This window comes from Heterocephalus glaber, unplaced genomic scaffold, assembly GCF_053883595.1.
Source record: "Heterocephalus glaber isolate CG9 unplaced genomic scaffold, H.glaber_assembly_v1.0 deba00001442, whole genome shotgun sequence".
Classification (NCBI taxonomy): Eukaryota; Metazoa; Chordata; class Mammalia; order Rodentia; family Bathyergidae; genus Heterocephalus; species Heterocephalus glaber.
In genome coordinates this window covers 13053800-13081659 of record NW_028258296.1, presented here as the reverse complement: position 1 = coordinate 13081659, position 27860 = coordinate 13053800, and the positions used below count along the sequence as shown (strand labels likewise).

Below are 27860 nucleotides of genomic sequence, written 5' to 3'. Positions count from 1 at the left end.
CTAACCAAAAAGAAGTCTTTTTTTTTTTTTTTGGTACCAGGAATCGAACTTAGGGCCTCACGCTTGCCAGGCAGGTGCTGTACCGCTGAGCTGCATCCCCAGCCCCCAAGAAGTCTTATAGAAGTATGTTAACATTAGGCAAAATAGACTTAAAGAAAGAGCATTAGCAAGCTTAAAGACTGCAACTGAGGGTAAAACATTTATCTCACCCCGAAGAGAAAAGCATATAAATTGTTAATTACCCAATAACATAGCTACAGAAAATTTAAAATGAAAGGTTACATTTAAAAAAAAAGGGAGGTTGGTGAATTCACCATTGTAGCAGATGATATCAGAAATTGATTAGAGATCCTTTCAAAAGTTTTTAAATTAAAGTTATGAGCAACATAATCTATAAGCTTGATCTGATAGATTCAACAATTAAAGAATAAATATTTTCCTCACTACCAAATCTAGCATTTACAAGTAGTGACCTATTACTGTCCTGAGTTATGTGGACGAATGCAGGAGCAAGAATAGCCATGGCCATTAGATGACCAAGGAGCATGGGCAGTGGGAGTAGCAGTGGGAGAGCGTTGGCTCCATCTGCTACCCAATACAGCTGTAATGATTAAAATAATATGATATTAGTTCAGATTAGGGAAATAAATATGCAGCTGATCGTGAAGTTTCAACAGAGAACAATGCATAACTATATGGTGATACAGTTTTTTTTTAAGTGGCGATAGATAAATTTTAAAAATTCATGTTGAAGCAATTGGTTTGCCACAGAGAAAAAAACTTAAATTAGATTTACTCTTTACAGCGTACATAAAGGCAAATTGTAAATGTGTTAAATATCTAAATGTAAAAGAGGAAAACAAAGAGAATGTCTTTCTAAATTTAGGAGTATGGAAAGATTTCATGCTTCTCAAAGCACAGTTAATAAAAGAAAAAGTTGATGGTGTTTACCAAAATAAAATATATATGGCAAAAAGAGAGCGAGAGAGAAAAGAGAAAGTCGAAGTGAAGTAATTTACAACACGTATGCCAAAAAGTTCCACCCAGAGTAAATAACTTGGCCTATTTATTTAAGACTAATCCAAGAGAAAAATAAGCAAACGAAATATAGTTTGGAGAGAAAAAAGATTCATATTCAGTGACCACATTAAAAGTGTTTTTACAAAGGAGATGGAAATCTAAACACTTGAGTCTATTTTGCCTAAAAAATTCCCTGTTGACAGTGGAAGGAAATGTGAGATTATACGTTTCTGCTGACAGTGTAAATTGAGACAGCCATTTTGGGTTTTTCTTTTTATTGTTTTAAGAAAAATCTAAAATGTACATATTATGTGACCCAGCAAGTCCACTTCTAAGTAATTATTCTCACAGAGTGGTTGGGAAACTTTCTGTTAAGGGGAAGATGTAAATATTTTAGCCTTTGTTGAACATAGGATCTTGGTTGCAAATACTCACCATTGTTGTAGTACAATGCTGAAATTTCAACTTGATGTAATTTTCACTTGTCATGAAATGTTATTCTTTAGACTTACTTTTTTTCAACCATTTGAAAATATAAAGCCCATTTTTTTTTTTTTTGGTACTGGGGATCAAACTTGGGACCTTGAGCCCACGAGGCAGGCAGCGGAACCACTGAGCTAAATCCCCGGCCACTAAAGGCCATTTTTTATCTTGAAACATATAGGAACAAGTGACAAGCCGTATTTGGCCTTATATAATCAAATGAAAAAACAAGTGGCTAAATTATACACAGTATGCTTTATTAATGAAACAATTTATGGATGTTGTATGTATTTTTCATGTATCCACAGACATGTTTGTAAAAACAAAATAAAATGACTACAACAATACACATTTAACTCCTGGTGGAATGGAATGCAGGGTATATGCTCAATAATTTTGGTGGGCTGCTGCCTTTCTTCTTCTGCTGCTGCTCCTCCTCCTCCTCCTCCTCCTCTTTTTCTTCTTCATTCCTCCTCCTCCTCTTCTTCTTTCTTTGTTCGGTCTTCTGATATCTTCCTCCAGCTCCCCTCACTACTACATTAAGATTTTCCAGCGATGCTACGAAGATCATTCCTTATGTGTACAAGTAGCAGGTTGTGTGAATGTGTAGAAAGCCTACCGTCAGCTTCTGCCAGACCTGACGTTACTTCTGAAGCTCCTCACATGAGAACTAGAACTTGGTTTTCTGGGGCTTGTTAAATCAGCTTTACTGAGTTACTTGGGTGCTCTTCTTTGTGTTTACACTGCAGCTGACAGTAAATAAAATTCATTTCAACAGTTGGGCCTAAATTCGTGTGACATTAATTCTCTGAGCAGTTAACTTTCTGATCTCTGCCTCATATTACATCTCCTTCCTGTGTCTCACCACCTCCGTGGTGCTCTTTATAAGAGGTTAGAGCGAAGGTCAGATTTTCCTGTCTTCTCTCCCAGGTTTTTGGTTTGGTAATTAGAAGAACGGTGATGTAAGAGTTTGCAAGGGGATCTCATTTTAAGGTGATGCAGGAGACTGTTTTCTCATTGCTCTGTAACCTATTTTCACACAAAATAATCCTCAGTGACTCTTGGCACCTTTCTGCAGTGGAAATAACATTTTGGATTTGTCCCTGTTGACCAATAGAGTTCTTTTTTCTTTTAGAGTGTCTTTAAATGTTGAAGAATGTCATAGGGTCCTAGGTTTGTCAGTTGTATCTTACACATATGTTGTCAATTATAGGACTACTTAAACAGTTTTAAAAATGCAATTTAAGAATAGAAAATTTTCTATGCTTTTTTAAAAGAGTGTAATAAGAAACTAATTTTGTTTCGCTGTTGAATATTTTTAGTTTCAACTCTTTGGAGCCATTGTCTTCAATAGGTTAATACTAAGTGTTGGATTAGATTCTTGTTTTTGGTATATTTAGTAGAAAATTTGTTCTAAATGATTTTTGATTACTCTAGACAATGTTTTGAATTACTTATTGATTTTCTTAATTTTTAGTCTGACTCTAATTTAGCAGTGTCTGTTTTCCTGTTCTTTTTGTTGGGTTTATTTTCACTCTTTGGTGATACAATGTGGCATTATACAATAAAACCTTTTTCTAAGTCGCAGATAACCTTATGTATGTATGACCTGTGGATAATTGTTACAGTGTTATTTTAGGAAGGCTTGGATAGCATAGAGGAAAGAGATTTTTTCAGGGCAGTGAGCTTCTGTGAAAAAGAGAAAAGGACACAAAAGCAACAGGCATTGTACAGACTAATTTCATAGGCTGCATAATTTGCCAGCTGCATTTTATTTATTTATGCAGCAGATTTGGACAGTATTTTAATCGTATTTTCATTTGAAATGGTAGCATAACTGTTTTGGATTTAAAGTCTTTTCACAGAGTAAACAAATTTCTTTTTGTTGTCTTCTACAAGAACACTTTTAGAGGGCCAGGGATGTAGCTCAGAGGCCCCATGCCTGCTTGAGAGGCGCAAGGTCCTGAGTTCAATCCCCTGTACAAAAAAACCAAAAAAACCCCCGAAAACAAAAAAACACTTTAGAAATAATAAAGCAGGTATTACAAAGCTTTTTCCATGCTGCAATTATTCCCTTATTAAATTATTTTAAAAGACCTTCTTAGTGATAGACCTTGGAAAGAGATAAAAAAGATATCCCATTAGGAGTGCCCTTTAATGGCCTCAAAATAAAAGAATACTAGGATTATTATAGATAGGTAAGTTAATTAGATATCTTGTTGGCAGGTAGACAGGGCCTCTCTTAAGGCACCAGCCCTCCAGGAGCCAACACAGCAAGGAACCAACATGGAGAACAATTGAGGCACATTCGCTGGTTAGCATTATAAAAAGGAAAAGAAGTACTACTTCCCCTAGAGATAGATAGCAGTGATTGATATTCTAAATGGGAAATTCCATGTATGTGACTTGTCTTCCCATTTGATCCCCATTTAATCACTGTACTTGTAATCTTATTGGTCGGTCATGGTTTTGTCCCACCTCATGCCCACCTTGTAAATTTCCATTGGGTCTTATAGTTTTGTCCCACTCTGTACCCGTCTCACCACATGGCTTTGCTGTATAAAACATCTTTGAGGGCAGGGGATTTAGCTCAGTGGTTTCACTGCCTGCTGGGCAGGCGCAACAACCTGAGTTCGATTCCCGGTACCAAAAAAAAATAAACATCTTTGAAAAGTGGGGTGGTTGGGCAACCCTCTTTCCGGTCCCCTTCTGTCTCTCTTAAGCAGAAGCTTTCTTTCTCCCAATAAATTTTTCCTACTCTTAACCTCTGTTGTTCCTAGAATTCATTCTTCAATTTTAGAGAGTACGAACTCATGTTTTGGGTATCTAGCAGGTCTGGGGGTTACATCTCTTCCCCCTATATCAGGATGACTGTGAGAATTTTGCCAGTTGGCAGAAAACAACTTCCAGGTTTCTATGGAACGATAGCGACATGTATCTTGAAATTAGCATATGTAGTTTTCTCTATCTGCTACATTATAAGCAATGACCAGGAAGTGTGGTCACCTGAGGTAACAATCTGGAAAGCACTACTTCTGAGATAATGGAAGACATCTTGCAAGGGGCAGGGTGGGGACAGGGGTACCCTTGGAGTATTAGTGGCAACAGGAAAGAGGAAAATGACTGAAGATAAGTCCTTTGAGGAAGTAAGATAGTATTTAAAAAGTACAAACTGTTCCACCACCACCACCACAAAAAGCATTAGAGAAACTACACTTCAGCATAGTCACAGAAGAGGGCGCGCTTGAACTGAGAAACCTGTAAGTCACTCCCTCCCTTCTTCCCCATCACGAGATAAACTGCCATTGCCAATCCTGAAAAACCAGTGTGAATAATCAAAAGGAAAAGAAATCTCCTCAAATACCAAGTTACTGTAAGGATAAAATAGAAAATTAAGCTAAACTTTTCTTACTAAATTACATGTATACACTGATACAAAGAATGAAAGCAAAAATAAAAAGAAAGGAAAGATATGAAAGTACAGAACAGAGGAAAACTGAAAGGCAGGACTCAAACATGAATAACCTCTATTAAACAAGCTGTTGCATTATGAAAAGACGGCATGAGTAAGGCATTTAAAAACTGCCAGTTTGATTAGAAAAAAACAGGAAGATGTGTGAAATAGGAGATGACTGAACTCTGGAAAGGAATCCACGGGGGTGGGGGGTGGGGAAGAGGACAAATCATTTCAGGAGTGCAAACTTAAATTACAAAGTACCCAAGGGAAGATGGCTATTACCAAAAGTTCAGTTAGAGACACAGAATAGAAATTAAAGAGCCAAGAAAGTGACACTGAACTAAGAAATAAAAAGGATCAGAGAAAAAAAAGACAGACCTATTATATCTAATTTAATGTTTGAACTAGAAAAACAAAGGAAAAATGAACAGAGATAATATTTAAAGTTATAATCAAAACTTCTTGTAAATAAAATACCTAAATCTCCATATAGAAAGGACTCCTGTCTCCTGTGTATCTGGGAGAATTGATCTAGAATAACCAACTCCTTATGATGTATCTTATCTTAGTAGGATCTTAAAATAAAAATGGAGATAAAGGCTATTCAAGTTTAAAAAAATAGTAATAACTATCAAAAAAGTAAAACATAAAAATACATTAAAATTGGGCCGGGAATTTAGATTAGTGGTACCGTTGCCTGCTTTGCAAGCACAAGGTCCTGAGTTCGATCCCTGGTACCAATTCCCCCAAAACACATTAAAATTAAATAATTTAAATGGAAAAACATCAAATTGGTATCATGCTTCCTGACAGCAACATATAAAGCAAGAAAACAGGAAATATTTTTAAGAAATAAAAAATAATAATTTTAGTTAATGGTAAAATATTTAATCAGTTAAAAAGTTATATGTCCACGATGCACAAGTTTACTAGTTAATTGGACTATATGTGACTTTGAAAAGCATTACAGTTTCTGAAGAAAAATTTTCATCATACCTATGGCTGATAAATACTGAAATATCTAGTTGTGCTATGTGCTATGTGCTATCTGCTCTGATATCTGCATTTTTAATGTTCACCAAAAAATTACCATATAAAAACATAGAAATGTGTTTAGAATTTTTTGTTTCTTGACATTTAAAAAAGTTACTTAAAATTGCCAAATTTCAAATATTTTTGTATAACAAAGGAAATATTTTTATGTTGTTTGAGAAACATTTTGTAAGAAAATGCATTCCATCTTCTACATAGTAATTTTAGATTTTTGGAATAAGTAGTGACTTTTTCGTATTTCTCTATTTCTTAGAGTTAATGTCAGTGATCTGATTCTTATCCATTTTTTTTCAGCAGAGTTTTAGTAAAATTGCTGGTGCAATAGCAAGAATCAGAGTGGTAGTGTCAAACTTACTCATCATTGTATTCTTCCCACCACAGACTGCAGTAAAAAAAGACACAAACAAAAGTGAATGGATTTTACTGAAGAATGTCCTTGATAAGGAAAAGATTTTAATTGTTACTTTTTTTTTTTTGGTACCAGGGATCGAACTCAGGACCTTGTGGTTGCAAGGCAGGCGGTAGAACCACTGAGCTAAATCCCCAGCTTAATTGTTACTTTTTATTTGATTTATAATATATATTATTGATAAAGGCCTTTTCTGATACACAATGTATTAAAAATTTTTTCCCAACTTGCAGGTATTGTTTTGCCTTTTACTTTCTTATGTTCTTTGAAATACAAAGGTTTTTAAATTTATTTTTTCTTTTGTTGCCATCTATGAGTTTTTTATACATGAAAATGTGGACAAAATTTTAAAACGTACATTGTGAAATGCTTTAAAGCAAAGTTTTGTTCTTTTGGTCAGTGAAAATATTAATGCGTGGTAAAATATACAATTGTATTAATTTCCTGGGAGCTGCTAAGACAGAGTATCACAGACTGGGTGGCTTAAGCATCAGGCATTGTTCCCCATGGTCTGGGCGCTGGAGAGTGTCAGCAGGATTGGTTTCTCCTAATCCCTCTCTCCTTGGCCTATAATTAAATGGCTGCTTCCCTTGGTGCCTCCAGGAGGCCTTTGTTCTGTCTTGTGTCCTAACCTCTTCTTACAAGAACACCAGCATATTTGATGAGGGCCAGCCCAAAGACTCAGTCAACCTTAATTCATTCTTTAAAGAGCCAGTCTAGGAATACTGTCATCACTTTCTGAGATACTGGAGGGTAGGGGTTCAAAATGTGACTTTGGGAATGGGAGGAGAGGGGTGCGATTCAGCCCAAAATATAAAAATAACAGGACACTTACTGTCTTAACCATGTGGAAGTGTACACTTCCCTGGCATGAAATACATTTTCGTTGCCATGTAACCATCACCACCATCCATAGCCATCTCTAGAACTATTTTCATTTTCTAATCTGAAACTCTACCCATGCAATGGGCTCTTTCTCCTAGCTCCTGGTATCCACTGTTCCACTTTCTGTCTTTACGAACAATGTTTGGAGAGAATTTTCCTCATCATTTTAAGAATCCTTATAGTTTCCCCCAAATTAATTATTTTTGTGCTAATCCTGCAAGATGTATACAAACTTTTACCTAAATAAGAGATTCTTGAAGCTCTTTACTCATATACAAACCTTTGTGTTTACTTGTGTATCTGCCCTTTTCTTAGGAGAGACTCCAGAGTTCTCATCAGATTCTTTTATTTTTTTATTTTTTGTGGTATCAGGGATTGAACTCGGGTCCTTGTGCTTGCGAGGCAGGCAGTGGAACCACTGAGCTAAATCCCTGGCCCACTCATCAGATTCTTTAACTGTAGCTGTCAAAATTTAGGCCAATCTTGTTCTGTTTATTTTCTAAGACAATTTAAAGTTTAGATTTAAATCTAATTTTAAGTTGATACATAATTTATAGATAAAAAGTAAAAGGAAGTTTAAATATGCTTAGGTCTTATTTCTTGAAATCTCATGTTTATCATTTCTCTAAGGATCAGTAATTGAAAAATTTTATCAGATTCTTTTCATTTGGGAAGATTTTTTAAAATTTATTTTTGTACTTACTATTTTGTATTAGGTAAGCATTATGCCAATTTTACATCTCATTTTAAATGTAGATCTTAAAGGAAATAGTTTCCATATAAAAATCACCTTTTAGAGTTGTTTTTTATTTCTTTTTGCTCATATGTTCATTCAATAAATTTCATGGGTATCATATGATAAACATTGGATATACGAAGAAGGATAAAACATGGTTTTTATCTTTAAGGGTAAAAACAATGTACCTAGATGATTATAGACAAATTAATGTATGTAAAAGAAGAGCAAAGGGTGGTTGGTCCAAAGAGATGCAAAGCAGGGGCAAAGTAAGAGAGCCCTGGAGGTGCGAGGCCCCTGTGGGTGGGGGTGGGGCTGGCGGTGGCGGTGGGTGGCGGTGGTGGTGGGGGCCCCAGGTAGAGGCCGGGCCCAGACAAGTGTCCTCAGAGGTGAGATGAAGCTTCTCCGTGGTTGGGGCCAGCTTTTGCGGGGCTGTTGTTAAAAGCATCCCCTATGAACAGAGAGCTCTTGAAATACTTTTAATTCTCAGAATAAAAGACAGGAACGAAGAACATCAGGTGATGTTAGATAATGTTATCACATAGTAATTAAATGCAGTCTGAATACATTTTTGTTCATATCATTTACAGTTTTTCATTGGTGTTTTTTCATGATTATTGATAAATACTGTTTATTTCAAAAATTTACGTTTAAAATATATATTAATACATTTCAATTTTGCTTTATTTAAATATTTTACATATTTAAAAATAGTATTTGCCTTAACTTTGTTTTTTCAATTCCTTTTTTTCAGTTATAAGGAAGACCAGATGGAGGAGGAATTAATGGAGCCTCTGAAATATGCTGAACAACTTCCTGTAGCTCAGATAATACACCAGGTTTGCTTTCCATTTTGTTCTTTTGAAAGAAACAAGATTGTTAATCTCTGAAAAATAATTGCTTTTGTTAGGTTTTTCAAAATCAATGTGCTATAGCTGAAAGGCATTTCAGGCTGTCTGTGCCTGTTTGGGCTACACCTATTATGATTTCAAGTCTCATTCACTCCACAATATTAAAATGCTAGTTCAAATTAAAAAAATGCTACTTGCTGTGTAACACTAGAATTCTTACTTATGTAAAATACAGTGTAGTCAGAATTATTTTTTGTGTCTTAATAACAAAACTTAATTTTAGAAAACTTTCATTTTGAACCGTTGTGTATGGTACTTGTTAGTGACAAGGACAAAGCTGAAAATATATCATTTGGTGTAATTTTTTGGAGTGGAAGTAGTCTTGCTCTCCTTCCTCCACCCTACCCCATTATCGACCCTTGTGAATTCTAAATGTAATGTGGGCAGTTTGTTCATTTCTAATTATAATGGCTCTACCATCCCTCTGCATAATGATAATCTTAGAAAAGGCAGCGTTGTAAGTATTTAAGCTTAGACTTTGTACTGTAATTTTGACAGCATATAACCTCTACCCTTCTGGGCCCGAGTCTAATCATTTTAAATGGTCTGTTGACTAGAGCTGTAGCCTTTAGACCTAGCAGAGTTTTCAATGTAGGAAATATTTAAAGCCCTTTCATGTCAGAATTTCTCAGAATTGTTACAAACTATAATTATTTGATTCTTTATGTATATCCTTTCAATCAAAAGAATTTTTATTGGCTATGGGTTGACAAGATGTGCCAGCTTGAGCTTATTAAAAGAAATAGAGACTTTTACTTTGAAATGTTGGCTATATAGGTTTTTTTGTCGATATTAAAATTCTATGAGAGATTACCAAAAAATGGTCAGAAATTTGCCCCTATGGGAAGCTCATCTGTGGTTGGTAATCAGGTCCAGTTTATATGTCAGGAATTCCCTCGTGTTGTCAGAGCTTAAATGACCTAACAGTCTGCAAATGTCACATTTAAAATTCTGTCTTCATGCCTGACTCTCAGCATAAATGAATTAAACAGCAGAGCAGGCAGCAAGTCAATATGTTCTTAACAGTAAGGGTGAGCAATGAAACAGTTTGTGGTTTGTTCAGAATAGGTAAATAGAATCTGCCCAGAACAGTTCACCTAGAATAGAATCTGAAAGAGGAAACAAGAATTAACCTTTAAGATGGTTGACCAGATGAAATGTCAGGAGTATTTTCATGGCGTGAATGAACTAATAAACTACCTGGCCAAGGTAACAGCTGTGTTTTGCAGTGACACACCATGAATTCAAAGATGACAATTTTTGACCGTGGTGAAAATTTTAGATTGTATATTTTTTGGCAATACAAAGCTATTAATTTTAATACTAGACTAAAAATATAATTAAAATTGTTCAGTACCTGATTTTATATAATTTAAATCTTTAAAAAATTTTGTATGATATGAATTTATTTTATTTTCATTGAACAAAATTCTTTTCTCAATGAAGGAGTAGTTGAGAAAGGTCACTGTTAAGGACAGAGTCTTCATTTATTCCTGTTATTGCCTCATGTTTTGTTTTTTGTTTTGTCTTTGTCAGTATGATAGCTTAGGTACTGTTACCATTGGGCTGCCCAAGTGGTTTTTAAGAAACAGGAGTTATATTACTAGTAATTCACTAGTAAGGGATTATTTGAAAGCAATTTTTCCCTGAGAAAATGATAATAATGTCTTTATAATTTCACAAAAGCTTTTTAATCTGTATCTAAATTATAACAGTATTGTGGTATATAACTAGTTTTCACCTGCAACTATTTTTGTGAGGAATAATTTTGCATCATATTCATACCTATTCCTATTTAGAGCATGCATCATTTCTATTTGAAACAAAGTTATTTATTTACATATTTTATATAACCTATTTGATTATCTTTCTGGACATTCTTGATTTTTTTTGATGTTCTTTTCTGCATCTTGCCTTGTGCCACACATACATATGTCCGAATGGAAGCATAAGTATTTTTTAAAAATTAATTTTATTGGTACATTTTAGGTATACAATATAATGACATTCATCATTGGAAATTTGCACCTTTACATAATCTCTCTTGGTTCTCCCCCACTCCCATTCCCCTGCCCTCCCTTCAACCCCTCCGTCCCTCCCTATTTACAAAGATTTTGTTTCCATTTTTTCCTTTTCTCATATTAATTCCATTCCCTTTTTTCCTTTCCCCCACCCCTCCCACTTCCCCTTCCCCTTTGCCCCTTTGCTCCTTTTCTTCTATTTCACATTATCTATGAGGCATAAGTATTTTTAATAGGACCTTGGAAACCAGGACCCCTCTCTTTCTCTATCCTCCCTACTACCCAGGGGTCAGAGGGCAAGGGGTGTCACTGTAGCACAATTTAGAAGCCGTGCAAAGGAATGGAGGCTTCTGAGGAACAGGGACAGAGGCTGTAATGGGAGGACCAGCTTGAGAAACAGAGGAGAGGAGTGATCCTCAGTCGTTTGAGTATTCATTTCTAGTACGGGCTATCTACACTGCTTTCATAATCAGAGATAGTTGGGGTTCTCACTGTTGCCATTTTGTACTGCCAGATTATTTAGTATTTTTCTAGTGATCCTAGCAAATATGATGGCACATCTCAAACTGAAGAGACTCAAGTTATACACCATAATGTTTATAAGAGAATCTGCTGGGATATCCAGATAGAAGTTAAATAAAATTGATAGTCTTTATATTTGCAATAAACAGAAATGAGAACAAGAGAAATTTTTTGTCATAACAATGAAAAGAACTGTGAAATAATTACAATTACATTTAGCAAGTAAACCATAGAATCTGTAATATGAACCATGAAAATGTACGTGTGTCAAGAATGTAAAGACATACCAACTACTTGATTGTGGAGAGAAAGAAACAATATCATGAAAGTATAAATTCTCCCAAATTAGCCATTTTAATTATAATAGAAATAATATTTTTAGCATTTAGAAAAAATGACTATGTATACAAAGAATTCTTGGAGTTTTATAAAAGGCAAAAAAAAAAGCCCAAACAAACAAAAAATAAAAAAAAAATCAACCACAACAAAACCCCAGCTGAACAGAAGGAAAAGACAAAAGAGATGAAATGCAATTTAGAAAAAAAATAAACAAAATGAACATGGTCAGCGAGTTAAAGAGCCTCAAAGTCAGTAAAGCCCACATTAAAATTTTAGTGAAATTTTTTATTACTTTAAACTCAGTTTAGCAGTTCCTAAAAAGACTAAACATGGAGTTACCATATTGACCCGGCGATTCCAACACAGGTGTATACAGAAGAGATATGAAAACACACTCCCAGTGAAAAACAAGTGTTCATCCCAGTGTTATTTTTAATAGCTGGAAAGTGGAAATACCCCAATGTTCATCAGCTTGTAGGTGGATAAATAAGATGTATATCCACGTGATAGATTGATTATTCAGCAATAAAAGGGAATGAAGTACAGTTGCATGCCACAACATGGGTGAACCTTGTAACTTACTGACCAAAAAGTGAAAGGAGCCAATCGCAGAAATCCCCGTATTGAATGGTTTCATTTACATGAAGTATCCAAGGTAGCCAAATCTATAGAGACAGAAAGTGAACTAGTGGCGGGCCAGGTCTGGAATGAGGTGGGAAGGGTACTCAATGGTAATGGCATAGGGTTTCTTTTTCAGAGTGATGAAAATGTTTTGAACTTAATGATAATTGTTGTATAGCTCTGGCATTCCAAAACTCCTGAACTGTATACTTTATTTTTTTTAATTTATATATTAATTGGTACATTTTAGGTATACAGTACATTTACATTTATCATTGGGTGTTTGTACCTGTACATGATGTATCCTGGTTCTTATTTTTTCCCCATTACCTGTGTGCCCCTCACCTCCTCCACCCTTCCCTATTTACATAGATTTTGTTTCCATGTTTTTTCTTTTCTCATAATTTTTCCTTTCCCTTCTTCCCTTTTCCCTTCCCCTCCCGCCACCCCTACCCCTTTGGACCTTTTCCTATTTCAAATTATCAATTATTCATTTTAATCATTTTCATCCTTATTTACACTCTCAGTTTCTCACACTAGAGATACTATTCAGTATTTACACACGTGTGTCCTATTTATTTCACTTAAGAGTATGGCCTCAATATGCATCCATTTAGCTATAAATGACTCTAGTTTCTCATTCTTTATGGCTGAGTAATACTCCATTTTATAAAAAAAACACATCTTCTTTATCCAGTTAAACTGTATACCTTAAAAGGCTGCATTTTATTATGATATTATATCTCAATAAAGATTTTAAAAATTAAGATCACTTCTTTCTGGGAGAGATTCTAGGAAGAGGTACTTGTGTACACTGTTGATGGCATTGTGAACATTTCCTGTCTTTCTAGAAGGCCATTGGGTAACATCTCTCTTCTCATTTAATATATACCACAGCCTTCAGCATAGTGGTTCCATTCATGAGACTGTGATTCATACCTGTAATATATAAATAAGAGTATCGATATATGAGATCTCAGAATAGTGATATTTATACCAGCCTTACTGTGGCCACAGCAAACTAGAAACAATGAAAGCTTCTCAGCATAGTTGATATAGTGTATATGATTTCCACAAGTACAATTCAGTTGGACAAAAGTATGTTTTTCTGTCTTTTTTAATAATGGGATTTCTTTTCTTTTCTTTCTTTTTTTTTTTTTTGGTGCCGGGGATCAAACTTGGGTCCTTGCGCTTGCGCAGCAGGCGGTGAAACCACTGAGCTAAATCCCTGCCCTGGGATTTATTTTCTTATCAAGTAACCTTCTTTTTCCTTCTCCTGTTTATGCCTGATGGAAGAAAATGTAAACTGGTCACTTCTAGGTAAAGTTATTCACACCCACAGTTTCTCCCTCTTTTACTCCTTCCTAGAATGATAGAATCGTAGTGCAGGTAAAAGTGTGTAGTTTACATGGCTTTATGGCACAGAGGGATTCAAAGTACTCCTCCACTGAGGTAAACGGTTATATTTTATGCTTCTAGATTGTCATATCTTCTGATAAACATTGGTGGTGTACATAGCACATCTGTTAAAATCTAAACTATCCCTTCCCTGTATGTGGTTGGAGAGCTCTGATAAAATTAGAGCAAGACAACAGAGTAGTAATGGGAGCGACCAGCTTCTTGTTTTTTCGTCATTCTTTTTCTATCTTTCCTCCCCTCTTCTATCTTCTTCCTCACATTTCTTTTTTCTTTCCCTTTCACATTTCTTTCTGTTTCATTCCTGTCAGCCAGCATGATATGAATTCTTCCCAAAAGTTGGTGATTTCTGTTGGAAAGTTAATTAAATGGAGTATCTGATGTGTGGTAGATACTGGCTAAACATGGAAACCACTGATTATTGAATTTAGACCTCTTCCAAACTGGAAAGTACAGAGAGTTAAGGAATCTATAAAGGTCACCAAAGAACTTGGCGAGAAACCTGTACCTGCACCTATGAAAGGCTCCTTTCATAGCTAACAATGGTAGTATTTATTAAACATTTCTGAGAAGGTAGGCAACTTGTATCATTCATTGTATTAAGAATTTAGGCAATCTGGTAGTTTTACAACAGAATAAAAAGGTACAAATCATAGGAAGTATAAATTGTAATCACTTATGTAAGGAGCACTACTATATATGAGAATATAAGTAATCCTTTTAAAGATTTATGAAGCTTATTAGGACCTCGACTATTATGGAACTTAGAAATAGCAGAAAAATGCATACAAAGAAAGCAGTTTGGTTAACTTTGCTTGCTTATATTGATAATTTCTCGTTTAAGATGATTTTTTTTTCACAAAATCTGTTTACTAGGAAGGGAGGTATAGAAATATCTCATTGAGGCAAGTATACAGAAAAGCAGGTGATTTTTCAATATAAGTAAACTGTACATTTACTTTGCAGATGTTAGTTTGAAAATTAAACCACTTTTTGCTTAAATTTTGAATTAAGATTTAGTGTTTGAATATAACAAGGTATTTTTCTGGAAAGTTGGTATATTTACTTTGTAAAAAGAATCATTGGCAGATGGATCAGACAACATTGTTTTTGCAACTAATTGGTTTATTTCACTTTAATTTGCAAAGGAAAGGTTGATTAGCACTATGTAAATTTTATTGGATTATAAAATGACAATGATTTAAAAATAATACAAGTCATTTAAAAAGAAAAGGATGTATATAGTTAGCAATATATATTAATCTCAAATACAGATGTTAAACTTTCTTCAGAGTCAAATGTAACGTCTGAAGAACTGAAAATGTAATGAATTACGTTGTGTGTGTGTGTGTGTGTGTACATGTGTGTGTACATGTGTGTGTAATTTAGCTCATTTTTTCGGTCTTCAGTCTTGTCTGGTCAGACATGTTCCCACCCCCAACCTCCCTCCGAGACAGGGTCTCACTGTGTAGTTCAGGCTGGCCTTGAACTCCCTATGTAGCCTAGGCTGGCCTTGAACTCAAAGTTAGCCTACTGAGTGCTGGGATTACAGGCATGTGGCACCACACCTGGCAGGTCAAGCATGTCTTTTTATTTTTTTATTTTGCATCAAGGATCAATTTTAGTTATCCCTAGTAGATATTAAAATGTTTTGGCCAGTATTTTTTAGTTACAGAGGATGAGACTGATGCAAGAATGTTGGTAGATCTTATGAGTAGAATATATATAACTGGGGTAGATTATTATGTGGATAACCTGGGAACCTTAATATGTGTGTGGATTAGGTATGTGATGGTGATGGTACAGATCAGTGAAGAAGTAAAGGATTACTCAATAAATGATGTTGATACAATTCACTATTTGTTGGTAGAATGATACTATATTTATTCTTATCTTAGAACAGATGGAAGACATGAATTCTGTTTGAATTACAGATTGTGCAAAAATGGTTCAATCCCCAGCACCAGAAATTTGCAGTTTAACAGCCAAGTTCCAGTTTGTTCACCCACTCATAAGCTCACAGGTTGATAACTACTGTTAATTTATGATGAGCTGATCATCACTTTTTTTAATGGCCTCTCAATTGTGAAGATATAAGGATTGTAAGACTTTTCAGAAATGTGTTCACTATGAAAGACAAAGATTAGAATATGCATAGTGGAAAGGGAACTTAGCAAACACAGCACCAGGAACAGAAAACATCAACATCAATAATAATGATGATAGAAAGAAATGAGAAGGCATTTATGAAACAGGATGCCATACAAAAAAGGAATATTTAAAACAGAAGCATAAGCTCTTAGAAATTGAAACTATGAGTACAAAGAACAATTTCAATAGAAGGATTTGAAGGCAGTGTTAAGAAAAACCCACCAAAGGTGGAATGAAAGGACAAATGGGAAATTGGAAATAAGTGTTGGGTTCTCCCAGTTCTCTGAGTCTCCTACATTTCTGTCCACCTTATGAATGGAGGCACCAACAGACAGCCTTTTGTTCTGGATCGTCTCATTTGTATAGTGAACAACTTTTGAGACAGAGATAGCAGTTCTCTGGGGTAAAGGGAGGCTTTGTTTGCTATCCAGTATGATACAATAATGCCTTTCTCTAGACCAAAGGTTAGACAAGCTCATTTAGGTTTTTATAAAAGATTTAAGACTTTTTAATCTTGGGCCCTGTCTGTTACATGAACCCACCAGTGTGCATAGCATCTGCCTGGGCCACCACGACACAGTGGGACTTGGGCAAAGGAGAACTGCTGCACACATGAATCTCCTGCTGCTGTGAGTGATAAAGTCCCTTGTCTCTGCCCTGAGTCTCATGTCCTTTACCAGTGTCCATGAAAATGTGCTCTATGTAAGGCAAAATTGCAAGCCCTTCACAGTTTTAAACAATAACCACTGAAGTCCAACATCTGGCTGATAGAAGTAAAAGGAAAAGAAGAAAGAGAAAACGTATTAAAGAAATAACACAAGAAAACTTTTCCAGAACTCAGTGTTTCCAAGTTGAATGCTCAAGGCAATGAATAACAAATATATCCCATACCAAGGAACATAAATTGAAATTTTAGAACAGTAAATTGTTTTAAATTGTAAGATCTCTCAGAATGAAAAAAAACCCCACAAAAGAACAAAGATCAGAATGTCACCAGACTTCTCAATAGTAAAACTTTAAATAAGAAGGTAATGGAGTGATATCTTTTAATTATGTGAGAAAGTAATTACCAATTTAAGATTCTCTTAACTACCAAATTATCCTGCAAGTGTCATGATACAGGAAAAATATTCCAAATCTCAGTATTTTTTTCCCCTTCATCCTTTTTGAAGAAGTTACTAGAGATCCAACATTAAATGAAGGAGTAAACCAAAACCTGAAAATATATTATCCAGGAATCAAGGGATTGTTCCATTAAAGGGAGATCCTAGTGAAATTCCCAGATTGATGGTGAAGGGAAGTCTTGGGGTGGCAGCTGTGTAGAAGTTTAGATTAAAAATGTAAATTGGAGCTGCACAGTGGAGGATTCTGAATGGTAATAAATTATCATATATGTCTAACCCTGCAAAGAGAAGTGGTAATTAAATAAGTAGATTTGGTGACAGCCACATAGAAAAGCCAACAGGAGAAGGAAGCTAACTATAACTTCAAGAAGAAAAGTTATACAAAAGAGATATATTAGCAGTAATTTTGTGGCACAGCTCAGTATTTAGTGATAATAATTGTTCAGCAAAAACTTGTGACATAAATGTACAGTGATATTTTGAATACATTGTGCTATGAGAGAAACAAAAGCATGATGTGAACTCAGTAAAAACTTAAGTAGTGACTTTATACCTCCCGCAGTCTGTCCGTTCTTGGTCCTGGTGATTATTGTTTCCATCTGTGAAATTTAATTTATCTTTACTGTCCAACCTGTTCCATATTAAGCAAGCACATGATTAAAGCAACTTGATTAGATACTTTTTTTGCTTTTAGGGGAGGTTTCAGATGTGCGAGCGATTGAGTGCTGGGATCCAAAGTGATGAAATCATTTTTTCTTCTTCATTAATTCAGGTTCCTCTCCTAAAGCAAAGGGTCTATACAAAGTCACAAACGATGTATGTTTTGTAAAGCTTTAGCTTTATGTATCCATGAATACTGTGCCTTGATAGAGAACTATCACCTACTTTTTCCCCACCTGTGGTTTTCCCCACCTGTGGTTTTGGCCACATTCCAAGCTTGCCCTGGCTCTCCTATTTCAATTACGGCCTCTTACCAGTCCTTTATATTTTGATAAAATTAGCATTAAGATCTGTTTTTAAAAGATAAATTTTATTGGTGCATCTAATTTGCACCTCGTGAGTGAATGATCACATTCCTCAAAGGGAATTCATCATAGGGAATTTGTACCTGTACATAATGTATCTTGCTTCTTATTTTTCCTCGTTCCCCTACTGTCCCTTCAACTCTTCTTCCCCTCCTTATTTACAAAAGCTTCGTTTCCATTTTTTCCTTCTTTTCTCATTTTTTTCTTTCCCTTCCTTCCTTTCCCCCACCCCCTTCCCTAATTCCCCTATCCATTTGAACATTTTCTTCTGATTTCTAATTTCACATTTTCTTCTGATTTCTGATTTCACAGTATCTGTTATACAATATGGTTCTCTTGTACACTTTCGGTTTCTCACACAGAGAAACAATGTAGTATTTACACATGTGTGTCTGATTTATTTCACTTGAGAGTATGATCTCAAGGTCCATCCATTTAGCTATAAATGTCTCAAGTTTATCTTTCTTCATAGCTGAGTAGTATTCCATTGTATTTTTAAAAATCACATCTTCTTTACCCATTCATCAGTTGATGGGCATTTGAGCTGTTTCCAAGATTTAGCTATTATAAACTGTGCTGCTATAAACATGGGTATGCATATATTGCTGTGGTATGATGCTTTTAATTCTTTTAGGAAGACCAAGAAGGGGAATAGGTAGGTCAAATGGAACTTCTAGTTTTAGTTTTTTGAGGGATCTCCACACAGATTTCCACAGTGGTTGTACCAGTCTGTACTCCCACCAATAATGGAGAAGGGTTCCTTTTTCCCCACAGCTGCACCATTTGTTATTAGTTGATTTCTTGATAATAGCCATTCTTTTTGGAGTGGGATGAAATCTTAACATTGTTTTAATTTGCATCTCGCAAATGACCAGTGATGTTGAACATTTTTCATATATTTATTTGCTGTTTCTACTTCATCTGAAAAGTGTCTTTTCATTTCAGATGCCATTTTTGGGTTGGGTCTTTAAATTTGGGGGGGGTCTGATTTTTTTTGAGTTCTTTATATATTCTAAATAGTAGTCCTTTGTCTGAGAAACAGCTGGTAAAAATTTTTTCCCACACTGTGGATTTTCTCTTCACTCTTTTGGTGGTTTCTCTTGTTGTGTAAAAGCTTTTTAATGAGATCCCAGTTGTTGATTGTTTGTGATAGTTCCTGTGCAATTGGGGTTTTGTTCATAAAGTCTTTGCCTACACCAGCCTTTAAGAGTTCCACCTAATCTGTCTTCCAGCAGATTTATTGTTTCTGTTTTAATATTTAGATCTTTGATCCATTTTGATTTTCATTTAGTGAAAATTTTCATTTAGCATGGTGAAAAATATAGGTCTAGTTTTAATCTTTGGCAAGTTGAAACCCAGTTTTTCCAGCACTTTTTATGAAAGAGGCTATCTTTTTTCCATGGAAGGTGTTTGATTCCTTTGTCAAAGATAAAGTGGCTGTGTATGTCTGGAGCTGTTTCTGCCTCTTCTGATATGTTCCATGAACCTCAGGTCTGGGGTTTTTTGGGGTTTTTTTTTTTCCCCAGTACCATGCTGTTTTTAATCACAGTAGCTTTATAGTGTAATTTCAAGTCAGGGATTGTGATGCCCCCTGCCTTGCCTTTGTTGCCTAAAATTGCTTTTCCTATTCTAGGTTTCTTCTGGTTCCACATTAATTATAAAATTGTTTTCTCTAATTCTGTGAGATACGCTGTTGGAATTTTGGTCAGGATTGTATTAAATCTGTATAACAGTTTTGGAAGCATGGCCATTTTCAGTATATTGGTTCTTCCTTCCCAAAAACAAGGGATATCATTCCATTTTCTGATATCCTCTTTGATCTCTCTTTTCAGAGTACTGTAGTTTTTTTTTTTGTACTGGGTATTGAACTCAGGACCTTGCATTTGCAAGGCAGGCACCGGAACCACTGAGCTAAATCCCCAGCCCAGAGTACTGTAGTTTTCAATGTAGGGGTCTTTAACTTCCTTTGTTTGATTCATAGGTATTTCATTTTTTTTGGATGCTATTGTAAAAGGTATTGTTTCTCTAATTCTTCTCCCAGTGAGTTTGTTATTCATGTACAGGAAGGCTATTGATTTTTGAATGTTGACTTTATATCCAGCTATACTACTGAATTTGGTTATTAAGTCTAGAAGTCTCTTGGTGGAGTTTTTGCAGTCTTCTATGTAGAGTGTCATGTTATCTGCAAATAATGATAATTTAACTTCTTCCTTTCCTATCCTTATTTCTTTTATTTCTTCCTCTTATCTAATTGATGTGGCTAATGTTTCCAGAACTGTATTGAACAAGAGTGGTGACAGTGGACATCTTTGTCTTTTTCCTGATTTTACAGTGAAAGCTTTTAGTTTTTGTCTATTTAGCATGATGTTGGCTATTGGTTTGTCATAGATGGCTTTTATCAGATTGAGATAAAGACCATCTATTCCCATTTTCTGTAGGGTTTCTTTTATCATGAATGGGTGTTAGACTTTGTCAAATGCTTTTGCTGTGCCTATTGAGATGATCATATGGTTTTTGTCGTTGGCTCTGTAAATATAGTGTATTATATGACAAGGATACGTCAATACATATCAGTTATAACCATCAATGTTAATGGTCCCAATTCACCAATCAAAAGAAACAGAATGGCAGAATGGATCAAGAAACAAGATTCAACAATATGCTGTGTGTAAGAAACACATTTAATTGAAAAAGAAATTCATAGACTGAAAGTCAAAGGATGGAAAATGATACTCCATGTGACAGGAACCCAGAAAAAAAGCAGGGGTAGCTATTCTATTTGCAGACAAAGTGGATTTCAAGCCAAGATTAATTAAAAGAGACAAAGAAGGTCACTATATCCTTGTAAAGGGAACACTCTAAGAGGAAGAGATAACAATCATATATATATATGCACCAAATGCTAGCACAGCCAAGTATATAAACAAATATTAGGGCTGGGGATTTAACTTGGTGGTTCCGGCACCTGCCTCCAAGCACAAGGTCCTGAGTTTGATCCCTGGTACCAAAAAACCCCAAAAAAACCAGAAACAATAACAACAATAAAATAAAATCAACATTAAAAGAACAATAGATTTAAAAAATATATATTAACAGACATGAAAAGTCAAATAAGCACTAATACAGTTGTAATGGGGGACCTTAATATCCCACTGTCATAAACAGATCAACTAAACAAAAAAACAACAATGAAATATTAGAACTGAACTAAATGTTTGAACAGATGGACTTAGTAGATGTCTACAGGGTGTTCCACCCCACAACATCCGAATACACATTCTTCTCAGCTGCACATGGGACGTTCTCCAAAATAGACCACATGCTAGGTCATAGAACATGTTTAAGTAAATGCAAAGGAATTGAAATTATCCCATGCATATTACCAGATCATAGTGCAATGCAAATGGCAAAAGAAACCACAAGAACTTCATAAATAGATGGAAATTAAATAACACCCTCCTGAACAAATCAATGGGTCACAGATGAAATTAAAGAATTAGAAAAAAAAAAAAGAATTAGTTTTTACAAAGATCTGTTTTTAAATGCATCTCTTCACCTCTTCATAGTATACATAATAGTGAGATGTTCTCATTTATTCATATAAGCAGCCCAAAAGATTACTCTAGAGCCAGGTATTATTACAGATGTAGTGCTTAGAGAGGACTACCGGAGTCTCTTCTTGCCTAGTCTTATTTCACCTGTTCTTTGTTACTCCTTTTGGGTTTAGAGATAATGTTTCTAGGACAACTCCTTCATGTACTATCCTGGTGCACCATTGTCTTTGAGAACTACTGCTGGTAATTATTTGCAATGTCTGCCCATAGGATTTTTTATTTGTATAATCTCATAATTGTGACATTTCAAAATACATATAACTGACATTGCTCATTTTTCTATATTCTGATATGTTGTCTTGAACTCTGCAATTTTAGTTCCTGTTGTTAAATGACATGGATTGGGGTAATATTTTTAGGTTCTGAATTTGTTAATGATTATTCATGTTTTTATTGCTATAGCTATTTTGGCATTTTAATGTTTTTTGATTCCAGTAATGCCTATCCGTTTTAGTTATACATTACTAAGAGTTGATTTAAATATCGGGTAGAAACTCTGATACCGTCTTTTAAAAAATATGCCGATTGAATTATTGATATCTGGAAACTCAAAAAGGTACTGATTGTGTATCATTCTCTGCCTAAAGACTGACTTGGATTTCTTTAAAATCTTGTAGAGCTTTTCCTTAACCATAGCAACTTTACAACTGAAGTGTAGTGAAAAGTAATATACTGCTCATTTATTTTCATTCAAGTTATAAGGCAAGTAATGAAAATTAAACTACTTGAAGACTGTGTGCTATTCTTTTAATATCAACTTTGAAATGTTTTTAAACTAATATAAGTTAACCTCAGCTTTCATATTAAAACTTATGACAGTCTCTTCCCAAAATGTCACTTGTCAAGGAATAAATGAAAGCTATTTGAAAATAGCAATCAAAAATTCAATAATGGTATTTCATCAATTTTATTATGTTTGAAAATTCTGGCATCATGTATATATTTATCATCATATCACTTTCTGATATTTTAAATTTTATATTAAAAATGAAAAATGGGAGCCTTACTAGTCGTATGTTTTTCAAACAAAAACAGATTCTTGTTTTCACCAAATTTGTAAAGATTTTTAAAAAGGAGAATAGTTGACGTTGATGAGTAGGTAATGAAATGAGCACGCTCCCTTTTTCTTTCTCCCTCTCTACCTCTTTTCTCCTTTCTCTGCCTTCCTTCTTCCCCGCCCTTCTGCCTTTCACAATATTAATATGCAATTGATTTATAACCCTTATTCTATTCTTATTTATAACCCTTATTCTAATATTCTATGGCTTATATGACCCTAAATTCCTCTGTTCCTTTGCGTTTTTGTTGTATTACAAATGAGAAGCATGTTTCCTGGTTCTTCATCATCATCATCACCATCACCATTGGAAAGTGACTGGCACCATTGAAGAAGTTAACATTCTCACTTTACACATGAATAAACAGAGGCTCAGAGTAATTTAAGTAATTTGCCTGAAGTTTTCCTCTTGTAAGTGGCAAAGCCAAAATTGGAATCTAGGTCTGTTTTACTCTGCAGTCAGTATTCATAGCTACCATGGTATACTTCTTCTTTGTGAACACTTAAAATCTCTTTCAAAGGAAATTTGTCCTCAGAAAAATTGATGAATGAATTATCAACAGTTGTAATGCTTGTTCTGGTTCATTGAAACCATATTTTGGAAGAACTAAATATCAACAGATTTAGTTCAGTATTCTTCAGCAGATGAGTATTCATGTATTTAATAACTGGCCTAAAGAAATTCACTACCTCATCTATTCCTAATTTCTTCCTCCATGCCCCACTGTACTTGGCTCCTCATTATAGTGCTGAGACAGGAGAGATCTGAAGGAATATGAATACAAAAAGGGATAAGGAAGGATACTAAGAAATCACTTTGCTTATTTAAAATTTTACCTGGAATATCCAAAGTTGTAAGAAAAATGAGTGTCAAAGAACCTTACTGATCATTAACTTACATGAGTGGACCTAAACACTTGAGAATTAGCTACACACAGCTAAAACAATCAGTAATTTGAAGCAACTAGACAAACACATTTCTTTTACAACTCAAAGTAATTTAGAGTCTATCACATTTAGAAAGCAAACATCCCTAATGAATATTAGATATTTGACCCTTTGTATTGCTTTGAATATTAAGATACATGGCTGTAATTCACTTTTCACCTTTTGTATTATAGCTTCATCATCTTGGTTACTAAGACATCTTAGTCATCTTTCAAATGCCTTTGGTGGTTCTTCACAGAGAATATGTTAGAAAGTTTTTCTTTCTTTTAAAATATTCTTATAAATAGTCAAGACATTAAGATATGTTTTATAATGGGATTCATTTTATTAATAGCAAGATAGAATCATAATGGCAGCTCTGAATTGAGTTTTTATTGTTTAAAACTCATTGTAATTTTGTAAATACGTCAAAGAGGAAGAATGTTTTATTTTTCTGTATTTAATTATACCAAACTGTGCTTCGGAGTGGGAAGGTGTTAACTTACAGTGCAATAATTAGGTATCATAGCACCTTAGTTAAAAGTGGAAAGAAAAGAAAAATATATTGTTATTTTATCAATTGACTTTCATTGTTATATGGTCATCTTAATGAACTTGACATCAGTCAAACCCAGGTGTTCACCAAGCATCATACCAGACCTGTAGGAGAAAGGAAAACAGAGCCAGAGAATGATTCTCATTCTCTCTCTCTCCTCCCATCTATTTTTCATAGATATATGAAGACATATTAAAGTAGACATATTAAAGTACAATTTCCTTCCAAGGATATAGCTTTATGCTATATACTTGGTGGTAGTTACTGACTTGCAACAGATCTAAATAGTGTAAGTAGGAGTTATTTAATCTGTCATCTAAATTGACCTGAAATCACTTTAATGTGTTTCCCAGTAAGAATTGAGGTTTTCACTTTAGAATTGGTAATTGCATATCAGAAAATTACTATTTTATATTAATCAATATCATGAGTTATTGATTTTTAACATTCAGGATTAACTTTCATTTCATTTAACCAATCATATTTGGTAGTATATGTATTTCAGTTAGCTCAGATTATGATTTCTGGTAATTTTACAGAAACATAGATGTTTTGAAAAAGATTATTTGTTTTACTTTATTCATTCATATGTATTCACCGGTGTCTAATCAGTATATTTAATTTTTCTGTTTTGTGTATTGTTTTGATTGGCCAGTTCTATATTCAAGGCTGTCGATACCTTGTGAAAACAGATGGATGTTACCTAATTTTGATTAAGAAGCTTCTAGTTTAAAAGATGCCAACAGACGTTTTGTGAAATAATTAAACATGCCTACCTTCAGGTAGTGCTATTCAGTGTGAACATTGTTAGAGAGAGATGTCAAATTGTAAATGGTTTGTTAGGTAGTACGAATTTTTTCCTTCTGTTAAATAGCTATCTGTTATAACTAAAATTGTGAAAAGTGTAATACAGTAGATTTAATCTACATTTCAGCAATTATTTTTTTAGAATTTTTAGGCTTCATATTTTACTTTTTTCCTGGTGCATTTTAGTTGGCTCTGTCTGCCTCTGGTAAAGAAATACTTGCAATGTATTGTAAGCCTTACCTTACTGTCTTCAACAAGTATAAAAATAGAAAAGGGTGATTTAAGAGCATTTCATTGATTGAACCAGGTAGAAGACAGGAAAGATCATTGTAAGTAGAGCAGAGAAAAATAATTACAAGATTTGTTTTTTTTTTTTTGTAAAAATATGTTAGACATTTTTATAATGACTTCCATGACTAAAAATAACTTTATTTTGTCAAACTTTAGATAATTTAATTTAAAAGGAATTTAGTCTGTGTTCTTTTTTGATACAGGTAAATAGAGCACCAAAAATTAATTTGACTAAAATTAAATTGTTTCTCCCAAGAATGATTTCAGTTTAAGCTTAAGCGGGAAGCATACTGATTTGTTCTCCAGACTATGTCTCTAAGAGAAGTCACAGGACTCAGACTTGTACACCTGAAAACATTAGGATGATTCTCTTGGGAAACCCACATTACAGAAGTTATGAAAATTCTACCTAAAAACAACAAGTTGGAATTTAACTTTGTTTAAACAGGAAAGTAGCAGAGCCCATTATAGTCATTTAAATTTTTTCCTTAACTGTTTACCCACTTAGGAATGGTTATACAACTGGTGACAGGTGTTATTTATTCTTGATGTGTTAGTGGTTTTTCTTCTGGTAGTGTATAAAGCGTAGTTTTAATGGACTGTTTGGGTTTTTAGGTGGAGTGAATTGTGATAAGTAATTGACATGTTTCTTATCAGCATGAGAACCCACATTTCCTTGTGGGTTAAAATCATAAATAACCTAATAGTATGCAAAATACTTTGATAGAATCATGTCTCAATCTTAGAAGATTCTCTAGGTTTTTAAAAACTCCATCCTATCCTGGAGTCTCTTAGATTGAATCCTACTGAATGAAGGTTGTCTATAGTAGATGAAGACGTCCCTAAACTATGGAGAGTCCTCTCCTACCCTTCACAGTAGCATGTTCTTTTTGAGGGCTACTTTGCTGGAAAATTCTCATATTTAATTGGAGAGTCTCTTATACTTTCCACTCCCACATTTTATTTCTGGCACTAAAGGCTCCATAAAACAAGTCCAACCCTGGTTCTATCTACCAGTCATCTTCACACATTTGAAAAGTTACTAGTATTCTTGGCTTTTCTCTGACAGATAATTCCTGTAGCATTTAGTCCTTCATAGCTGGATGTGTAACTTGATTGCAGAGACAGAGATAACACTGTTAATATATAAAACTTTATTATATGGGGGAACAATGGATTATTTTTCTTGCCAAACAGATTCCTTTATTTCAAACTCAAATTGTTTTAAACATTTTTTAAATAATTTTTTTTTGGTACCGGGGATTGAACTTGGGACCTTGCATTTGTAAGGCAGGTGATGGAACCACTGAGCTAAATCCCTGGCTCTAAAATAATATTTTTAACTGAAGAGTTCTCACTTTGAATTCCCAAAATAGGTTGTGTTGTTTATTATAATTTTTAATTTTTTTCTTAAATCCTAGAACTCAGAGCATAAGCTAATAAATTTGCATTGAAAAATGATAATTTGTGTTTGAAAATTGTATGTTTTATTTTCAAAAGGAAAAAATAATATATAACTAAGACAGATCACTTGCCTTATTGTATTCAAGGCTTATGAGACCTTGATAAGGTCCAAAAGTATTACAGATCAAAATATAGTGGAATCAATTAATAAATTATAGTATAAGATATAAACCAAATATCACCCAGTGGAGAAGAAATTAATTTTTATTGGGAGATAACATTTGAGCTAGGGCTTAGAGATAACTAGATACGGAAGAGAAGAAAGACTGAAGGGTTTTATTCTTTATATTTTTAAAATGTAAAGTGAGTATCATAACTTTTAGGGTTATTCCACACAAGAAACAGGTGTCAGACATAATAAATAGTTTTCTGGCCAATTAATGTATTGTTTATTCATCCAAGTTTGAAAAGTTAGTTTGTGAATTAGCTTTCTATTGCTCTGTACTAATTCAGTGATTGAAAGCCATCTGCTCTTACAGTTTCTGTGGGTCAGGAGCACAGACAAGGCTACACTGGCTCCTCTGCTCAGGGAGCCACCCTGGGCTGCAGCCTCTCCTGAAGTCCAGGGACTTGCTGTCTTCCGAGCTCTTGCTTCTGAGCTTGTGGTTGTGGGACCGAGGTCCTCAGCTCTAGAGGTGGTGTGCTGTTCCCTGCCACGGTCGACGCTACAGCATATATTAGAGGCCCCCTCCGCCCCCGTTCTGCCTCTGATGTCTAGACTTTCTTTTTTTTTTTTATTAAATTCTTTTATTGGTACATTGTAGGTATACAACACAATTATATTTCTCATTGGGAATTGTACCTTTATATAATGCATCTTGGTTCTTATTTTTTCCCCATTCCTAGCCCTCCCTTCACCCCTTCTACCCTTCCCTATTTACAAGGACTTTATTTCCATTTTAACAACCAAGAGAGACTATGTAAAGGTGCAAATTTCCAATGATGAATGTCATTATATTGTATACCTAAAA

The 27860-nt window shown here is 34.5% G+C and overlaps 1 protein-coding gene across 1 annotated transcript in view; it reads left to right on the top strand.

Moving 5' to 3' along the window:
• The window catches only part of Pigk (phosphatidylinositol glycan anchor biosynthesis class K), a 96759-nt gene that overhangs the window by 56874 nt on the left and 12025 nt on the right, over window positions 1–27860 (top strand). Inside the window, exon 10 of the mRNA XM_004841422.3 lies at window positions 8798–8882. Within this exon, the coding sequence (XP_004841479.1) occupies window positions 8798–8882 (85 nt within the window). The remainder of the gene's footprint in view (window positions 1–8797; window positions 8883–27860) is intronic.